The following is a 16,664-nucleotide window of genomic DNA, read 5'->3' on the forward strand; positions in this document are numbered from 1 at the left end:
GGAGACACTGGGACAGGACGCTGTACGTATGCATGATGGAGCGTGGATGGTGAAGAGAGAGAAAGTCAAGAGAAGCAGAAAGAGAAGCAGGAAGTGGTCGGTCGAGGATGGATTATGAGGGAATGGGGGGGGATAGATCCTCAGGAGGACAGTATCCCCCCCCTTTCTCCCCATTGTCTGTCCAAGGTGAAATGATCTGTCGATGACATTGGTAAGAGCCGGAGGTAATGTAAAGCGCACACACGCAGCCAGGCCCAGGGAGCGGTGGGCTCCAACCGGAAATTCCTTTACAGCCTTTCTGCTGACTAAGGCCTCCGAGTGGGAACAGAGTAAGAAAGAATGTAATGTATATGGTGTATGTGTGTGTGTTATTAGGGGTCCAGTTGGGCCAGCATATGCATAAGCCATTACCACAGGGGTGTCGTTTTCAGAATAAAAGAGCGGTAACATCATTCAACAAATAAGCAGGTAAAGTGTCATTGCAGCCACAAACACACAGCTGAAGAGTCAAAATATTTATGTCCCAAAGATGATGAATTTCATTCGCCCACGTTGCCAATTAATCCTTTTTTTCTCTAGAAATATAGCCACTAGCATACTTGAAGGAGCTCAAAGGTTCAAGGTTCTGTTTATTTGTCCCTAAATTGAGGACATTGTGAGAGGGAGATTGGCGCCTCATTTGAGTTCTCCTCCGTCCTGGTGCTATGTTGGTCTTGACATTGGTGCGGGAGACTGATGCTCACGCGTCCCCTTGTCTGTTTCATCATACACTCACTCATCAAACCCCCCACTACGACCACACCCACTCGGTATCATCATGTGTGTACAACAGTGAGGGGGGTGGGGAAAGAGAGAGAGAGAAGCCATCTTTACAGGCAGCATCCATGTTGCAGAGCCAGCGCGCTGCACAGGTGTCCCTCCACAGTGACCTACATCAGCCCATCTGACGACACCACGGACGTTTCATGGACCGCCTCGCTGCTTCTCCTCAGGCATCCAGTGAGGCCAAGATGAGAGAGAGATTCTGTGCAAAAAAAAAAAAAAATGTTTTTAATTGCAGCGATGATATGATTAATGCGGCTGGTGATGAACAATGGTATGTCAGAACATGTGAACACATCTGCTGCGGCTGAGAGAAAAGGAGTGGCAGGCTGTGACTGGGGCGGGTCGATATGGAGCGACAGCGCCATCAAGTGAATCTCTTCTTGTACTGCAGGTACACAGGTTTCATATTGGAACATGCACAGACACTGCTTCCATTTTTATACCGTCCCAAAACTTGAGATTGAAAATCTTGCATTTGAAATTTATTTAAACCTAATAAAAGATACCGACTATGTCAAGCAGACTTTTGGAGAAGTGTGTCTAAAAGGATGCACAAGACGTCTAGAAATATGTCCGTTAATTGGAACCATGTTGGGTTTGTATATTTCCCTCAAAGTAAACTACCCCTCAGTGGATGGACCGCTATACAACCTGATGCAGGGTACTGTACACGAGAGGAAATAGCTTTGCAGTGAAAGCGTTACAATGACTTACATTGTATCTGGTCACCCAACGCACTACTCAAAGTGCAAAAGAACACAGAGGGACAAAATTCTAAAACTAATAATTCTATAATTTAAATTCCTTGTATTAATGAAAGTAAAGTCCCCCCCCACAGAGAGCTATATGATTCATGATGGGGGTCACAGACAGCAATAAAACTCCTCTGTAGCATCACCATAGGGTAAATAAAGGTACCGCTTCAGTGATCCTTTATTGAAGTTTTGACCAAACTGAGCTGTGAGGAACATTTACTTTTTATTGTGAAATTCCACGTTTTGAGTGCGATAGAGCTGCTCTTTCTACGCATTAGTTCAGCAGTTAGTTGGTGTAAACAGCAAATAGTTTTGGTATGAGTGGTGATTTCCTGTAACTGAAGATCCTCAGCACCACTAATTATGTTTTCGTAGCCCAGTCTGGTTTAAACAGACCCGTCTGGTTTTTCCTGCTTTAGCAGCAACAAGGCCATAAACACAACAATGCATGACACTACGCCCACTAGCCATGAATCCTTTAATGACAATGATCATTTGAAAAAAATATAGTGAAATACTCGACTTGAAAGAAAGACCTTGACAGCAGATTTGAAAACAGATGAGTGCAGAACAGCTGTGGTGAGTCCAACGAGTGAATCAGAAGGAAACACACAGCAGAGAATCATAGACATGCAACACAAGAACCTGAAGAACAGCCAATGTCTTTATCAGAAAACATACAACTCAACAGCAACCATCTGCACAATGTTCTGCATGGTGTTGCACAGACATGCAATCCGAAGCACATTATACAATAATTAAGCGTGTATTTTAGTATAAATATTACATCTCTAGGATTATTTTTGTCTCGCCTTACGTTACAGATGATGGAGAGGGAAATGCAGAGAAGCATGGAGCGTGCTCTCGTCGCTCCTCGGCCTACTGGAACCACCTGCTGATCCACTTTGTTCCAAAACACGGTGCCAACAGAGCAACTTTCAAACTGCGCAGATTTGTCGCATTTTCCTAAATCACATGCTGGCGTCCACGTCAAGCCAAAGAATCCGGCACCGCGACACCGGGAGCGCTTTGAATTCTCCTCGTTTAGTGCACATACGCCCTCTCTCTCTCTCTCTTTACCAACTCAGAACTAATGAATTCCCACGACCCAAATAAGACAAACAACTCATTCGAAAAGTGACACCGGAGTTACAGCCTGCAACAAGCTCATATATTCAAACGACTCACATGATATGACAGAGAGAGGGGAGAGAACCAACGACATGTTAGCTGGTTGTGCAACTGACTTGTAACAAACAAAAAAAGCATTTGGATAACTATCACACTGCGGCGTGTTTTACAAGGCCATACATCTAGAGTTGGGAGTGAATCCAAAATGAAAAGTGCTCTGTGAACGAAGGCCAAAATATACATATATATATTTGTTTTTTTTTCATTTTGATGATTCTCTTGCATAATAAAGATGAGCAAGAAAGAGCGGGGGCACAGGTAGAATTAAATCAATCGATCATCATCATCATCATTCAAAAAAAAAAAAAAAAAAATCATTTGGGAAGTCCATCTCAGGAAGATGACAAGCAGCGTTATAGTTTCTGGCTATTCTGCAGCTCGCCGTTACGTCATCGCCCAACTAGCAATGCACTTGCAACATACGTTATGTATATAATGGCATAAAGAAAAAGGGGAACCAGCTCCTCCCCCGCTGCAGTGATACCTTTCACATTCTGACTTGTCACTGTGTGTCCTTAAGGTTTACAAAAAAAGAAAAAAAAAAAAAGGTAGTGACTAGTGTCGTATGCTCTCTAAGTCAGAAGTTACTCCAAGAAATAGCCAAGAGCCGTTACCCTCGCTAGAGGCCTATCTGCGCTAAAATGACAGAGCAGGGTAATTCTTATTGCCATGGTCTTCCAGTTGCTCTTTTCAACAGGTTCGCCAATATGGTCCAAACCTGCCGGAAAATCCCCTACTGACGATCATGACATGGTGACAGTGTGGACAAAGAGTTTAAAACACATTAAGCATGGCCCGTCTGCCGAGAACTAGCTTTAATGGCGGAACAGAGTTCGTGTTGCGGTGGCTCTCATTCCCAGTTCTCCCAGTCTTCGTCCATCTGGTAAAAAAAATAAAAGATTTGGGTTAGGGTTAGTAAAACGTTCTCAATTATTCATATATTAAAGTGGAAACCCCGCTTGTAGTGATCGCGCTTACAGTGATCAACCACTTATAGTTGTGTGAAAAAGTGTTTGCCCCCTTCCTGATTTCTTATTTTTTTGCATGTTTGTCACACTTAAATGTTTCAGACCAAACAAATTTAAATATTAGACAAGTAAACACAAAATGCAGTTTTTAAATGAAGGTTTTTATTATTAAGGGGGAAAAAAATCCAAACCTACATGGCCCTGTGTGAAAAAGTGATTGCCCCCCCCTGTTAAAACATAAATTAACTGTGGTTTATCACATCTTTGGAAAGCTGAGTTCAATTTCTCTAGCCACACCCAGGCCTGATTACTGCCACACCTGTTCTCAATCAAGAAATCACTTAAATAGGACCTGCCTGACAAAGTGAGGTAGACCAAAAGATCCTCAAAAGCTAGACATCATGCTGCGATCCAAAGAAATTCAGGAACAAATGAGAAAAAAAGTAATTGAGATCTATCAGTCTGGAAAAGGTTACAAAGCCATTTCTAAAGCTTTGGGACTCCAGCGAACCACAGTGAGAGCCATTATCCACAAATGGCGAAAACATGGAACAGTGGTGAACCTTCCCAGGAGTGGCCGGCCGACCAAAATTACCCCAAGAGCACAGCGACGACTCATCCAAGAGGTCACAAAAGACCCCAGAACAACATCCAAAGAACTGCAGGCCTCACTTGCCTCAATTAAGGTCAGTGTTCATGACTCCACCATAAGAAAGAGACTGGGCAAAAATGGCCTGCATGGCAGAGTTCCAAGACGAAAACCACTGCTGAGCAAAAAGAACATAAAGGCTCGTCTCAGTTTTGCCAGAAAACATCTTGATGATCCCCAAGACTTTTGGGAAAATACTCTGTGGACTGACGAGACAAAAGTTGAACTTTTTGGAAGGTGTATGTCCCATTACATCTGGCGTAAAAGTAACACGGCATTTCAAAAAAGGAACATCATACCAACAGTAAAATATGGTGGTGGTAGTGTGATGGTTTGGGGCTGTTTTGCTGCTTCAGGACCTGGAAGACTTGCTGTGGTAAATGGAACCATGAATTCTGTTGTCTACCAAAAAATCCTGAAGGAGAATGTCCGGCCATATGTTCATGACCTCAAGCTGAAGCAGGACAATGATCCAAAACACACCAGCAAGCCCACCTCTGAATGGCTTAAGAAAAACAAAATGAAGACTTTGGAGTGGCCTAGTCAAAGTCCCAAACTGAATCCGATTGAGATACTGTGGCATGACCTTAAAAAGGAGGTTCATGCTTGAAAACCCTCCAATGTGGCTGAATTACAACAATTCTGCAAAGATGAGTGGGCCAAAATTCCTCTACAGCGCTGTAAAAGACTCATTGACAGTTATCGCAAACACTTGATTGCAGTTGTTGCTGCTAAGGGTGGCCCAACCAGTTATTAGGTTTAGGGGGCAATCACTTTTTCACACAGGGCCATGTAGGTTTCGATTTTTTCCCCCCCTTAATAATAAAAACCTTCATTTAAAAACTGCATTTTGTGTTTACTTGTGTTATCTTTGTCTAATATTTAAATTTGTTTGATGATCTGAAACATTTAAGTGTGACAAACATGCAAAAAAATAAGAAATCAGGAAGGGGGCAAACACTTTTTCACACAACTGTATATGGACAGATCATTGCTAAACAAATGCCGTTTGAACTATTTGCTGATAGTAATCAAGTGGTCTGCTTACAGTGTTCATTCAAGTTACAAGTCAAGGCACGATGAGCGGTTTCCACTGTAACGGTAGTAAATGTGACGGCACTAACCTCTCCAGAAGCTTCTATTTTAGAGAGTGCCATTTGGACTTCTTCTTCTGTCATGTCCAGGTCAAAGTCTTTCTCCCAGTCCTCACTCACATCGGTGCTGGACCCTGGAGGAGACGGAAGGACACATTTGGAACTCTGTGTGACCTCGACGCTAAGCCTGTTTAGTGGCAACCTCACAACCACATCACTGAACGTAATCCTGTCTGGATTTATGCTTCCTCACTGGAACAGTAGGAATCTCACTGCCAACTGTAAAAAAAAACACCCTCAAGTCATCTCACCTTTCTTGCCATTGTTAGAGGGCGTAGACTTCCCGCTGTCGGAGTTGAGTTCGAACACTCTCAGGTCCTGCGGCCCCTCCTCCTTCGCCGCTTCTGGTTTAAAGGTAGGGGGGGCAGAAGGCCGCACTGACGCCCCGTCAACAGTGACCTCTGGCTGGGTTACAGCTTTCACCTGCGCCCCGAGAGGCGAGTCACTCTTTCGGGGCCTCTGCTCCTCTCGCGTCTTGTCCGCGGCGTCTTCCAAGCTGGCTTCTGTCAGTTTCTCGGCGAGCTCCGCAGCGACGGGCTCCCGCCGCGCCGACACCTGCGTTGGCAGGCTGCCGCTGTCGCTGCTGACTGAGAGGGCGGCGTCGCGATCTTCGGCGGGAGACAGGACGGGGCTCAGTAGAGCCGTTCCTAAGGGGGCGGTCGGGTTGGCGGGAAGCCGGGTTGAGCCGCTGAGTCGAGATGATGACGTAGCGCCGAGGAAATCATCTGAACAGGAGCAGCATGAGTACCAGAGAGGCAGTGTGACAGGTGTTTTAAAAGTGAATCTGACTATTTGAAATGTTAAAACTGAAGACAGCATACCTTCCTCCTCCTCCTCCCAGCCAAGGGTCTCCGTGTGTGTCGCCTGTTCTGCCCTCTGCTTCAGTGCCACTCTCCGTGCCTCCTCCTAGAAAACACAATCAGAGGGAAATTTTTATGTTTGTTCTTAAATTCTGTGCCACCTCTATGTTGTCGACTACAAGAAGATAAGTTAATTCTCCTTGTTGTTACGTTGCTGTGGTACTAGATTGCGGATACAAATGTATTGCAATACTGATTGCCCAGGCACAGCGGGCATGTGGAGCCACCAGCAGTGACTCAGGACCTGCAGCATGTTTGAGCCAGCAGGTGGCGCCCAAGACAATCATTTTAAGCTGATGGAAAAAGACACTTTCTGCAGATCAGAACGCACCACAGAAAATAGCACAATTACCTGGTCCAACTGGAAGACTCGGTAGAAATACCTCTGCCAGAATTCTGAATGTGCTACAGCTGCCGGCACCTGTGAATAAAACAAGACAAAATCTTGTTCACTGCACCGCCAATTCCTGATGACATCTCGTTCTTTTTGCGTTTGACAGCACTCACTGTAGGTCAGGTTGGATAAAAGACATAAGGTAATGCAGTGGTTCCAAACAAAACTGGAGTCTGTGCTCCTTAATAATAAGTGAAGAGAGAATACGCACCATTTTGGTGTAAAGGGATCGTATAGAGGGAGTGTTGACCAAAAGCTCGGAGACTTCTCCCTTCTTGTCTTCCAAACTGAATCTGGACAGCCAGTTGTCAAACTGCTCTGGGGGACCTGGACAAAAAGAACTTCACATTAAAATACATTCAAGAGATACTAAAGGCTAAATATTATTATCTTATCCATCTTACAGCTAGCCCACCTTGCAATCATCACATTATGAATGAAATTGTGGGTCACCACACAAATCTAGCAAACTAACGATGGTGAAAAGAAAGTGTGTACATATATGTGTCACAGCAGCAAAATCAAGTACAAAATCAGATGCATAGTACAGAGAGTAAGAACTCTAAAGAACCAGCATAGAAACACGACAAAATTAAAGAACAGCTTCCTTTAAACACAATATAACTAAACACCAGTCTGACATGCTGGTGGAGGCCTTATCTACCTCACTGTGTGCTGTCTTACCATCAGGCTCATTGCAGTATGTAGCAGGGTCAGCTTGCAAACTGTAGAGACGGGCCTGCAGGACAAACAAATGCTTAGTCGTGGTTGTTTCGTCTCAGCATGCACATCATGCGTTTTCACAGTCCTGCAGCCTCTTATGACAAAACATAAGACAACTAAATCTGTCCTGAATCAACACTTTGTTCAAGGAGATTAACCACGTTTTCCATTTGGTTATTTACAAGAGCCCCTTGCACAGAGATCTAGTTATCTCTGCTGTTTCATCATTCAGAAACTCCATGTTTGTGACACAGTGAACTTATTAACAGGTGACTCTCAAGTCTGTTTTTCAGCTAAAAAAAGGACAAGTAGACCCACCTTACAACTGTCGTAGATTTCTGTCGTTCCTGACGCCGTTGCCACCAATGTGATTACATCACAGTCGATGGTTTTATCGGGCGGTGGAGCAAGCGTGTCTGTTATCACCCCTAAGAAACTAGAGAGGCTCTTCTTCACCTTTTCTGAGGTCTCAGAGGAGCCTTCCACCTGGAAAGCAGCATAAATACGGTATTTAGCGTCGAAAAACCTCATTCACAAAGGAGACATGCATATGTCTATAACAAGGTGAAGGCTGCAACTTACCGCAAGCTTATTCCGGACAGCCGTGGCCGTAGCCACAATCGAGCAGGTTGTGTCATGTTGCACCACAGTGGAGAACTCCGTCAGGTCTCGCTTGATGAATTCTAAGGCCTCAGTCGACTGCAGAAGAGAGTAAAATTATCAACTTTATCATATCGATTAACAAATACTTATGTGTATGTACATGAAAACATAACATTCAAATGACACAAACAGTTCAACGCCGCTCACGCCAGGAATACACAGAAAACATACGACATAAATATAAAAACTTGAAGAAAAGCAGTAAACATTACTGTTTATCAAAGAGGTATGATTAACATCAGGTGTGTCAGCAGAACAACAACCTTCAGGCTCTGTGAGTGAGTCATCCCACATGTTCTAAAATGTCTTACAGGAACATCAAAGCTCAAATCTCTTAGAACAAGATATGCTCCTGAGAACAGCTGTAACTCTCTTGATTGTCTGTTTATGCTAACATATAGTTAGCTAGCACAATTTAAATATAGTATTTTAGCAACCTTAATAAAAGGGTGCAACCAGGTTTTATTTACAGTAGGTAAAGTTCAAATAAATAAAGAAATGAAGTAAACCACTGCAGTTTGACTTTGTCATTTATAATGGTGCATCGATATCTAACCTTTCATGACAACTATGTGGTTAATGTGTGTTGTTCACTAAAGACTGACTGTTGTCTTGTGAGTCTACTGAAGAAGTGGTTACTGTTGAACTATTCCTCAGAGCAACATCAGACAAATGACACAGTAACACGTACTACTTTCAATGCTGTGGATGACTGTGTTTACGTTGATTACCTTATCTTTGACGGCCTGGAAGCTCTGCTGAAGCCAGCCTCCCCACCAGCCTTCTCTGTGAACACACAGACGTTCAGTAACCAAAACAGCAGCGAAAACATTTCCATTTTAACAACCCTTCAACGGCACGACCGTTGCACATTTACCAAATGCTCAAAACGGTTCATCAATAAAGTGACTTCACAGTTATAGACAGTTGGCTGCTGCCTTTCTCTAACATTAATGTTAGCTATGTCTGGCTAACGTACACAAACATAGCCTAGCAAGCTAAACGAGTTAGCTACTGTCAGCTAGCAGCGCCGTGCAAAAAGAATGTGTCGAAGTAAGCCACGAGTGTGATTAATAAGGCTGAACATAAATGGCAGCTGTGAAAACAGATGATATATATATATATATATACAGTCCACTCTTTGCTACTGCGTAATTCCAGCTGCTCCGCACTGGCTAACAGCTAACCAGGCTATGCTAACGCTAGCCAGGCTATGTTTTGGTAAACAAATGCACTTCCTGAACCGATTCCGTGAGTTGTAAAGCACAGCATTGAAACAAACCAACGACACACACTCATATTCGATACATAACACAATAACGAACACAATGTGTACACGATGACAGTGCTCTCTGCTATATTATATTTAAAACCCTAAAGTAATTTGCGAGTTCACTCTCACCCTTCAGCCATCTTCACACGATGACATCATCAGTATTTACTGAACTCTAACCCCGGTTGCATGGCTTTGAAAAAAGGACACACGTAATACAATATGACTTCCCATCTACGATGCACAGACAATCATATTCACATATACAGAGATAAATCGAAAGAAATCGCTGTTTTAAATTGTCGTATTTTATAGTTTGTAGCCAGCAAAATGTTTTACAGTATTTGCGCTATCTATGGTGGCTGCAGAGGACCAGATTAGACGGCAACGCTAAAGACTGAGTGGCAAAGGATACTGTAGTTTGGGAAGCACTGTGTGGGCTACATGGACTTAAAATAATAAGATGACTTTCAGTTGTTCTCTATTGTTTTCATGTATTGTTCGAAACAAGAGGTAACCAACCTTTGCATGTGACTTCATACTGTTTACGTGGTCAGAAGTTTTGTACCTCTGCATAATAAACCAGAAACATATTTGCTTACAGGAACAAGATTAATCTGCACTCAGTGTAGGCACTACACTCAGAAAACTTTGCTCTTCTTGTGATAGTTGTGTGTAAAGAACTGTGTGAAAGGTCATCATAGGTTAAGTAAATGCATCTGGAACCACCATCGCCCGGTTGGCAGAAGTGCATCGGAAGAAAGAAGGACAACCAGCAGCACAATGCCTCCACGTGGAGGCTAACAATTTAAGCAAATGCAAGTTATTTTCTTTTAATCAAACCTCATTTAACCAATAAACTGCATACGAAACCAAAGAAATGAATCCAGACCAAACCTCTCCTTCTCGAGCCATTACTTTGGCAAATCAGTGTTTAGCTATTCCAACATGAATCCCCTCATCAATCTCTCTGTTCTCAGTATGTACATGTGGATGTGCATATTGCATATGCGTGGGTCGACCTCTAGCGTCTGTGCTTTCCCCTCATCAGTATTCTGGGTGAAAAGGGGGCTGTAGCTTTTCCCGAGCACAAGATGAGAAAGAACAGTCAACAAGCCCCTGGAAGTGTGTTCTCCCTTAATTGAAGTCCCCCCTCATCCAGATGCTGCACAATGTGTGCGTATGTCCCTCAATATGTCTCCCCTGTGCAGCCCCTCAATCCTCTTAATTGGGTCTTTCAGTCCTCTAATTAACTCTGTCAATGCAGGTTGTGCTGAGCCAAGTTGGGACAAGTAATCCTCTATTGATCAGTATCTGAAGCAGTTAACTTACCCAGCTGTCTACATGGCTGTGGTGTGTGTGTGTGTGTGTGTGTGTGTGTGTGTGTGTGTGTGTGTGTGTGTGTGTGGTGTTTGCATGACATTTAATGCACATAAGGGTAAATGTGTAGTATCATCCCTCGTGTTGTTAAAAACACGAGGGATGATGATAAAAACTCCATTACGATATGGAAATTCCTCTTCTTCAGCTGATCAGCAGTTATGTAGATTTAGCTTGTCATATGCCAATTCATATGAGATTTTAGATTCGTTTATATGACATGTTCGTGAAGAAAATGTACTCTTTGTACTATTTTTTAGTTGTCTTTTATTCTGTAATCTCATTGAGCTTCGGGGTCTCATTCTCAAGAGAGACCTGGTTATGGTTGGTTATGAACTGTAACTCTTCTGTCTCCTGTAAGTATTAATTTAATTCCTTCCATTTATTATGGTTAACATGGAACACTAAATGCAGAGGTGGAAAGAAAAGCATTGTTCCTAAACACAGTTTAAGACATTTGCTTCCATTTTATTCAACTTTATACTTGTACTTCATTTTATTTAAGTGGCAGAAAATATGCATTTTTCTCATAAAAAGTAAAAAAAAACCTGCCAGCATATTTTCAATGCAAATGATCTTATTTGCATTTTCTACAATCATTTCTGTTTCATAATTGTAGTGCCATAACCTGCCTTTTTCTCTCTTGTTTCAAGAAAATAAGTTAATAAGAAGCAGGTTGAAATATTGTTGCTGCACTGCAAAATAAGGTTTTAATTATCGACACAAATGCAGATGTTAAACTGGCCAACATTTAATAAAGTAGTGAAAACCTCCACTCCGCTCTACTTTTACTTAGATAACGGATGTGAATACTGCTAAAAGTACAATTGTCTGTATCGCTTCGTTTAATTCTCAGAGGTAATTGTGCACAACATTATGACTCTAACCAGAGCTGCCAATGCTGGTTAGCGTATGCTAAAGAGCACCACGATGACAGCAGTGGCCGACCATAATGGCACACAGAGGACCTGTCCATATTGTATGATTTAAGAAGCATATCCATTACACACCACACACATCACACCCACACCCACACACATGCTCCAGACCGCTGATGCCACACCGTGGGTTAACACCATCTGGTGCTGATCAGGAAACACCAGCTTTGCACAAGACAGTGTCTCTAATTATCTACCTAGAGCAAAGGGAGGCCGATCCCCACTAATCTCCACAATGTGTTCTGCTTCCCATTCCCACCTGTGCCCAAGTAAAAGAGGTGGGGGTGGGGGGGACCTTGTGGGAGGACCCGGGGTCACAGTGTCAAGGGACCGGGGACCAGGTGACGCCGCGACGCCTGGTCCCCACGACAGAAGCTCCGCCGCTTGGTTTGGCTGGCAGCTGCCTCCCCCCACTGAGACGTCCCACAGCTGACAATCCCCAAGTACTGACAGGGGCTCTTTTCAGTGTCAATAGCCTCATATATTAGAGCTAACCGCCTTTGTGGCGAGTGAGAGTGTCAGGCCTTTTGGCCCGACAGCGCTTGTTACCATGATGAAATGTAGATTGAATGGAGGGTGTCTGTGTCTCAGGCACGAGAGCTTGGACTCCCCCGGCCTTTGTGTCCCACGCATGGCCATTGTTCAAACCCATTCAGTGGCTCTCAGGGAGGAGGTGGTGGGGTGGGAGGGAGGTGGGTGAGAATGAGTTACATCTCTTCATCTCTCCCCTGATCTCCAACTCATCTGTCAGCCGTGGGAGGATAAGCATGTATTTTACACGCTTGATTTGTTGCTAAGTGAGGGCCGGCCATTGTCGGGTTGTTTGACTGAATCATGTTCATGGCAATCAGTGTGTATAATACATGTGTTTGCGGTTCAGCGGATTCATCATTGTTATGAATCAGCTACTTCATTTTTCAGACAAATGCAGCATCGTTTGATTGCACATGCGTGTTGATAGTATGTGGAAATATTTGCTACAAGTTAAAGAACAAAATCCTCTGTGCTTTTATAGAAACTTTTTTTTTTTTTTTAGACTGACCTCATTATGTCCTCAACTTTAAATTTGCCTTTTGTGTGGCCTATATCCATGTTCTTATGAGACAGAGACAAATCGCTGGCCTAGAGTAAAGGACATGGCTATGTCCCTCGCCAGCGTCAGACAAAAGTGACGCGCCTTCCTGGCGCCTGTGTCGTCCTTTCATCTCCTACTCCCTGTTGAGGTGAAGATGGATGGTCCCCTGGCTCAAGAACACCACATTCAGCCTCTGTGCTGGCACATTGTCTCGTCCTTCTGTCCCCCTTTAGCTCTTTAGAGGTTAGTCTGTCCAAAGCTGGTTAGCAACTAATGACACCCTTTCCTAAATATCCATTTTTCCACTGCCCTCCTGTCCTCTCAAGCATCAATAAAAACCCCTTCTGTTTAGTTAAAGAAGATGCGGCTGTATTGTTCTGATAAGGCTGCTTTGTTTTTGTCAGTGTGTGTCGAAAACCCTTCCAGGAAAGTATCCACCTTGTAAAAAAGAAATAGTACCTGGCAGACATTGTTTGTTTTTCACAAGTATTCAGCCAAAACTAACAACAATACAAAAACAATTGCAGTCAGGGGGAAAAAAAATTACACATTCACGAAAAGAAGAAGGCAAACAAGAGTTCTTATTATGACAACATTTTAATTTAGGAAAATAGAAATCCTGCAATACAATAGGACACACCAGTTCCATTTCTGACAATGTTTCATCACCACAGATATCAGATAAATTACAGTATTTGCTACTCTGGTAAAAATCCTGTGTGTATTTAGAATATGTCTGTATAAACAATGCGGAAAAAATAGCAGCAGTTTGCATGGCAGAAGATATATATACACAATATATACAAGCTCTGGCACCAGCCATCATTTTAGCAGTTCCTTTAAACAATCTTCTGTGAGCTGCTTGAATCATTGCGTCGATTCAAACAGCAGAGGTCCGTTTTTTAGAGAGTCCTGCTCACTTGATCATAGACAGGCTGTGTAATGTGGAGGTGGTGGTGGGCAAAGGCTGGCAGAGCGAGCAGGGACAGGGCATGCCGGGGAAGTGCCTGTAGGTGCTGGTCAGGTGGAGCGGGTCCTTCAGAAGGCCCTGGACCGACGCGTGAAACCCCAGGAAGGCGGCGGACGGAGGGGAGTGCAGGGCTTGTGCTGCGGCGGGACAAGGTGCGTGATGCTGCAGGCCTGAGGGCGTGCTGGCCACCAGCGAGTGCAGAGACTGCGCCAGGGGATGCAGAGGGAGGTGGGCGGCAGGGGCTGCAGGGGTAATAGCCGGGTGGGCAGCGGTGCGGCTCTGGATGGCTGCGCCGCCTCCGTAGATGTCCCCCACCAACTTTTTCATCTCCTCCAAGGAGCTGGACAGCATGAGGATGTAGTTGCGAGCCAACATCAGGGTGGAGATCTTGGACAGCTTGCGGACGGACGGTCCTTGAGCGTAGGGCATGACCTCTCTCAGGCTGTCCATGGCCTGGTTCAGATCATGCATCCTTTTCCTCTCCCGACTGTTGACTTTCAGCCGCAGGTCTTGTCCCTCGTTGTTGTTGACCTCTGACCTGCTCTTGGTCTTACCGCCCCCACTGCAGCGCTCCGTCCTGCCCTGGCCGGCCTCGTCGTCGTCATCTGCTCTGTTTTCTTGGCAGTACGTCTGGAACATCTTGTTGGAGAAGAAGCTCCCGGCGGAGTCGTCCACCACCAGGTCTGGGGATGAGGAGCGGCTGCAAATGGAGCCAGAGTCGGAATCCATCTCGGTTTGTGGGGGCCACAAATGGTCCAAAAATACTGCCCTGAATGCTGGGAGCTTGAGTTTAAAATTCTACAGATGCTTCCCAGTTCTTTGCTTTCCAAGCTGTTCTAGTTCCCTGTAGTGTCACCACAGTCTCATTCCTCTCAGAGTTTGTGCTGATCAGTGTGTCCACAGGAGTGAGTCCGTCTAAACTGTCACCCTCTGGGCCCACTGGGGTGTATTTATACTGCCGGCTTAACAAAGGAACAATAAAGCTGCATAATGAGACACTTAGAGCCACAGCCAATTGCAGAAGGGACACACTTTCACCCCCCACCCCCCCACCCCCCCACACCTCCTTCCTGCAGCCCCCACTTCACCTTCCCACACCCACGTTTAACTCCCCAAACCCTGACGAACCCCCTACACATTAACCAAAACAGTTGGATGTTAAGTTGTACACCCGGGAGTTAACCGCTATGTTAAAACTGCCATTAAAGACAGCGGTGCATGTTGTACAGTGCTTCAAATTGGATCAAAAGTTCAATTCAGCGAGTAGGCAGAGTATTCATTGTATTTCTTGTTGTTATAATAATACAGACAAGGTTAATGTAATCATCCTGATCCGGAATGAATAGAAATTTGTTCCCCTAAGCTGTAATAACAATAATAATTTACCAAGACATACATTCAAAGTGAAGCAAAAGCAAGAGTGTGAGTGTGATACTGAAGAGTGAAAAAGGACCACATTTCTGTTGCCCTGTTCCATAACACCAGATGTATGATGCCTTCAAGGCCTTATTTACATATGGTATCCACGAGACACCACGGGGAAAGGTATGAAGCACCATATGAGGCGCTTAAACATGTAAAGAGCAGCATTAATGGCAGACTAGGTACAATTCAACCAGGAGCTCAAGACAAAAGAGGTCAGATAAATTTGACTTGGCTCCCCAAACAGTCTGCGAAATCACATCACTATCACTGGAAGGGGGTCCTTCAGATGGGGAGGAGGTAGTTAAAAAGATACTAAAGAGTGGGCCCGGCATTGTCTTGCCCTAATTCAACCGTAAAGCCACTAGCACTTTCTCAGGTTTGGGCAACACTTGCTCTTTCTTTCTCTTGTTGAAACAAACAGCGGCTGTCAGGAAAACCAGACAAACTTTAAAGGAACTGTATCTCAGATGGAGATATATGTACGTTCATGACATATAAATTCCTAGCGGGCTTGAAGTCTAGCATGCATCTGTTGTCTGATCTTGTGGCTGCATCAAGCTGACTGTTCAGCAGCTCTCTTTCTGTGGTGTTTTCACCGCTCGGGCTCAGGAATTTCCTGCCGCCGTCTGCCAAGAAAAGCCTCCAGTCAGGCAGCGTTAGAGGGCCAAATACAATAATACTCATGTGTTTCACCATCCGTGGTTGCAAAAGAGATTTGCAAAACGACATTCCACCTCGGATGCAGCATTGATTCTTGCCTGGAGCATAATGACAGCAGAGCGAGCAGCAAGGTTGTGTTCAGTTCAAATGGCAGGAACATTTTGGAGGCATCATAAGTGTTTCCATCGTCTCTCGGCTCATCTGAGGAACTATTTGCTTTCGCCTTTCTTGGTGCACAGTAGGACGCCCTGGTTTATATTTACCCAACAGCAGTAGATGTCCTCCTCCAGCTTCATCAGTTGTTCTGTGGAGTAGATTTCAAGTTACCATTGACTCACATGTATGCGTTTCCATACTCAAAACCACCATGCACATTTTGCCTTCATCAGGGTCATGTGATTGATAAATCACCATAGATACCATGTATACAAAACAACATGATCAACGCTTTCTTTAAAGAAATAGGAGCAAAAATACACACTTTTCAATATAAGAACACAAATTCTGTGTTTTGTTTTCGAAACACAATATACTCAAATCCCTTCCATCACTTCATGTATATAAAGGAAAACCCAAAATAACTTCAAAGTCAGTCTGCGTTTGACCATAACACGTCTATCCATGATATATATTTCCAATTGTTCTCAATCAAATTCTGTTATCCGAGCACAAATGTATTCAAAAGAGCAGTTTGTTCCTATATGCGACTGCCACAACGAGGTCTGTGGATTATCCTGACTGGCCGGGTTAATGATTTCTGG

The 16,664-nt window shown here is 44.1% G+C and overlaps 2 protein-coding genes across 2 annotated transcripts; both read right to left on the minus strand.

Moving 5' to 3' along the window:
- Positions 1-2,043: 2,043 nt before the first annotated feature.
- bsdc1 (BSD domain containing 1) lies at positions 2,044-9,786 on the minus strand. The gene is made up of 11 exons (XM_031866812.1): positions 9,585-9,786; positions 8,914-8,968; positions 8,102-8,218; positions 7,838-8,005; positions 7,481-7,535; positions 7,008-7,123; positions 6,755-6,823; positions 6,364-6,448; positions 5,794-6,267; positions 5,513-5,616; positions 2,044-3,651 (listed from the first exon to the last, which is right to left on the minus strand). The coding sequence occupies exons 1-11, from the start codon at positions 9,593-9,595 to the stop codon at positions 3,622-3,624; spliced, it is 1,284 nt and encodes a 427-aa protein (XP_031722672.1). The 5' UTR covers positions 9,596-9,786; the 3' UTR covers positions 2,044-3,621.
- A 3,978-nt stretch (positions 9,787-13,764) lies between these two features.
- olig4 (oligodendrocyte transcription factor 4) lies at positions 13,765-14,547 on the minus strand. Its single transcript, XM_031866841.1, has one exon. The coding sequence runs from the start codon at positions 14,545-14,547 to the stop codon at positions 13,765-13,767; it is 783 nt and encodes a 260-aa protein (XP_031722701.1).
- Between the last annotated feature and the right edge of the window lie 2,117 nt (positions 14,548-16,664).

This window comes from Anarrhichthys ocellatus, unplaced genomic scaffold (assembly GCF_004355925.1).
Source record: "Anarrhichthys ocellatus isolate YVR2014 unplaced genomic scaffold, GSC_Weel_1.0 scaffold36, whole genome shotgun sequence".
In the NCBI taxonomy this organism is placed as follows: Eukaryota; Metazoa; Chordata; class Actinopteri; order Perciformes; family Anarhichadidae; genus Anarrhichthys; species Anarrhichthys ocellatus.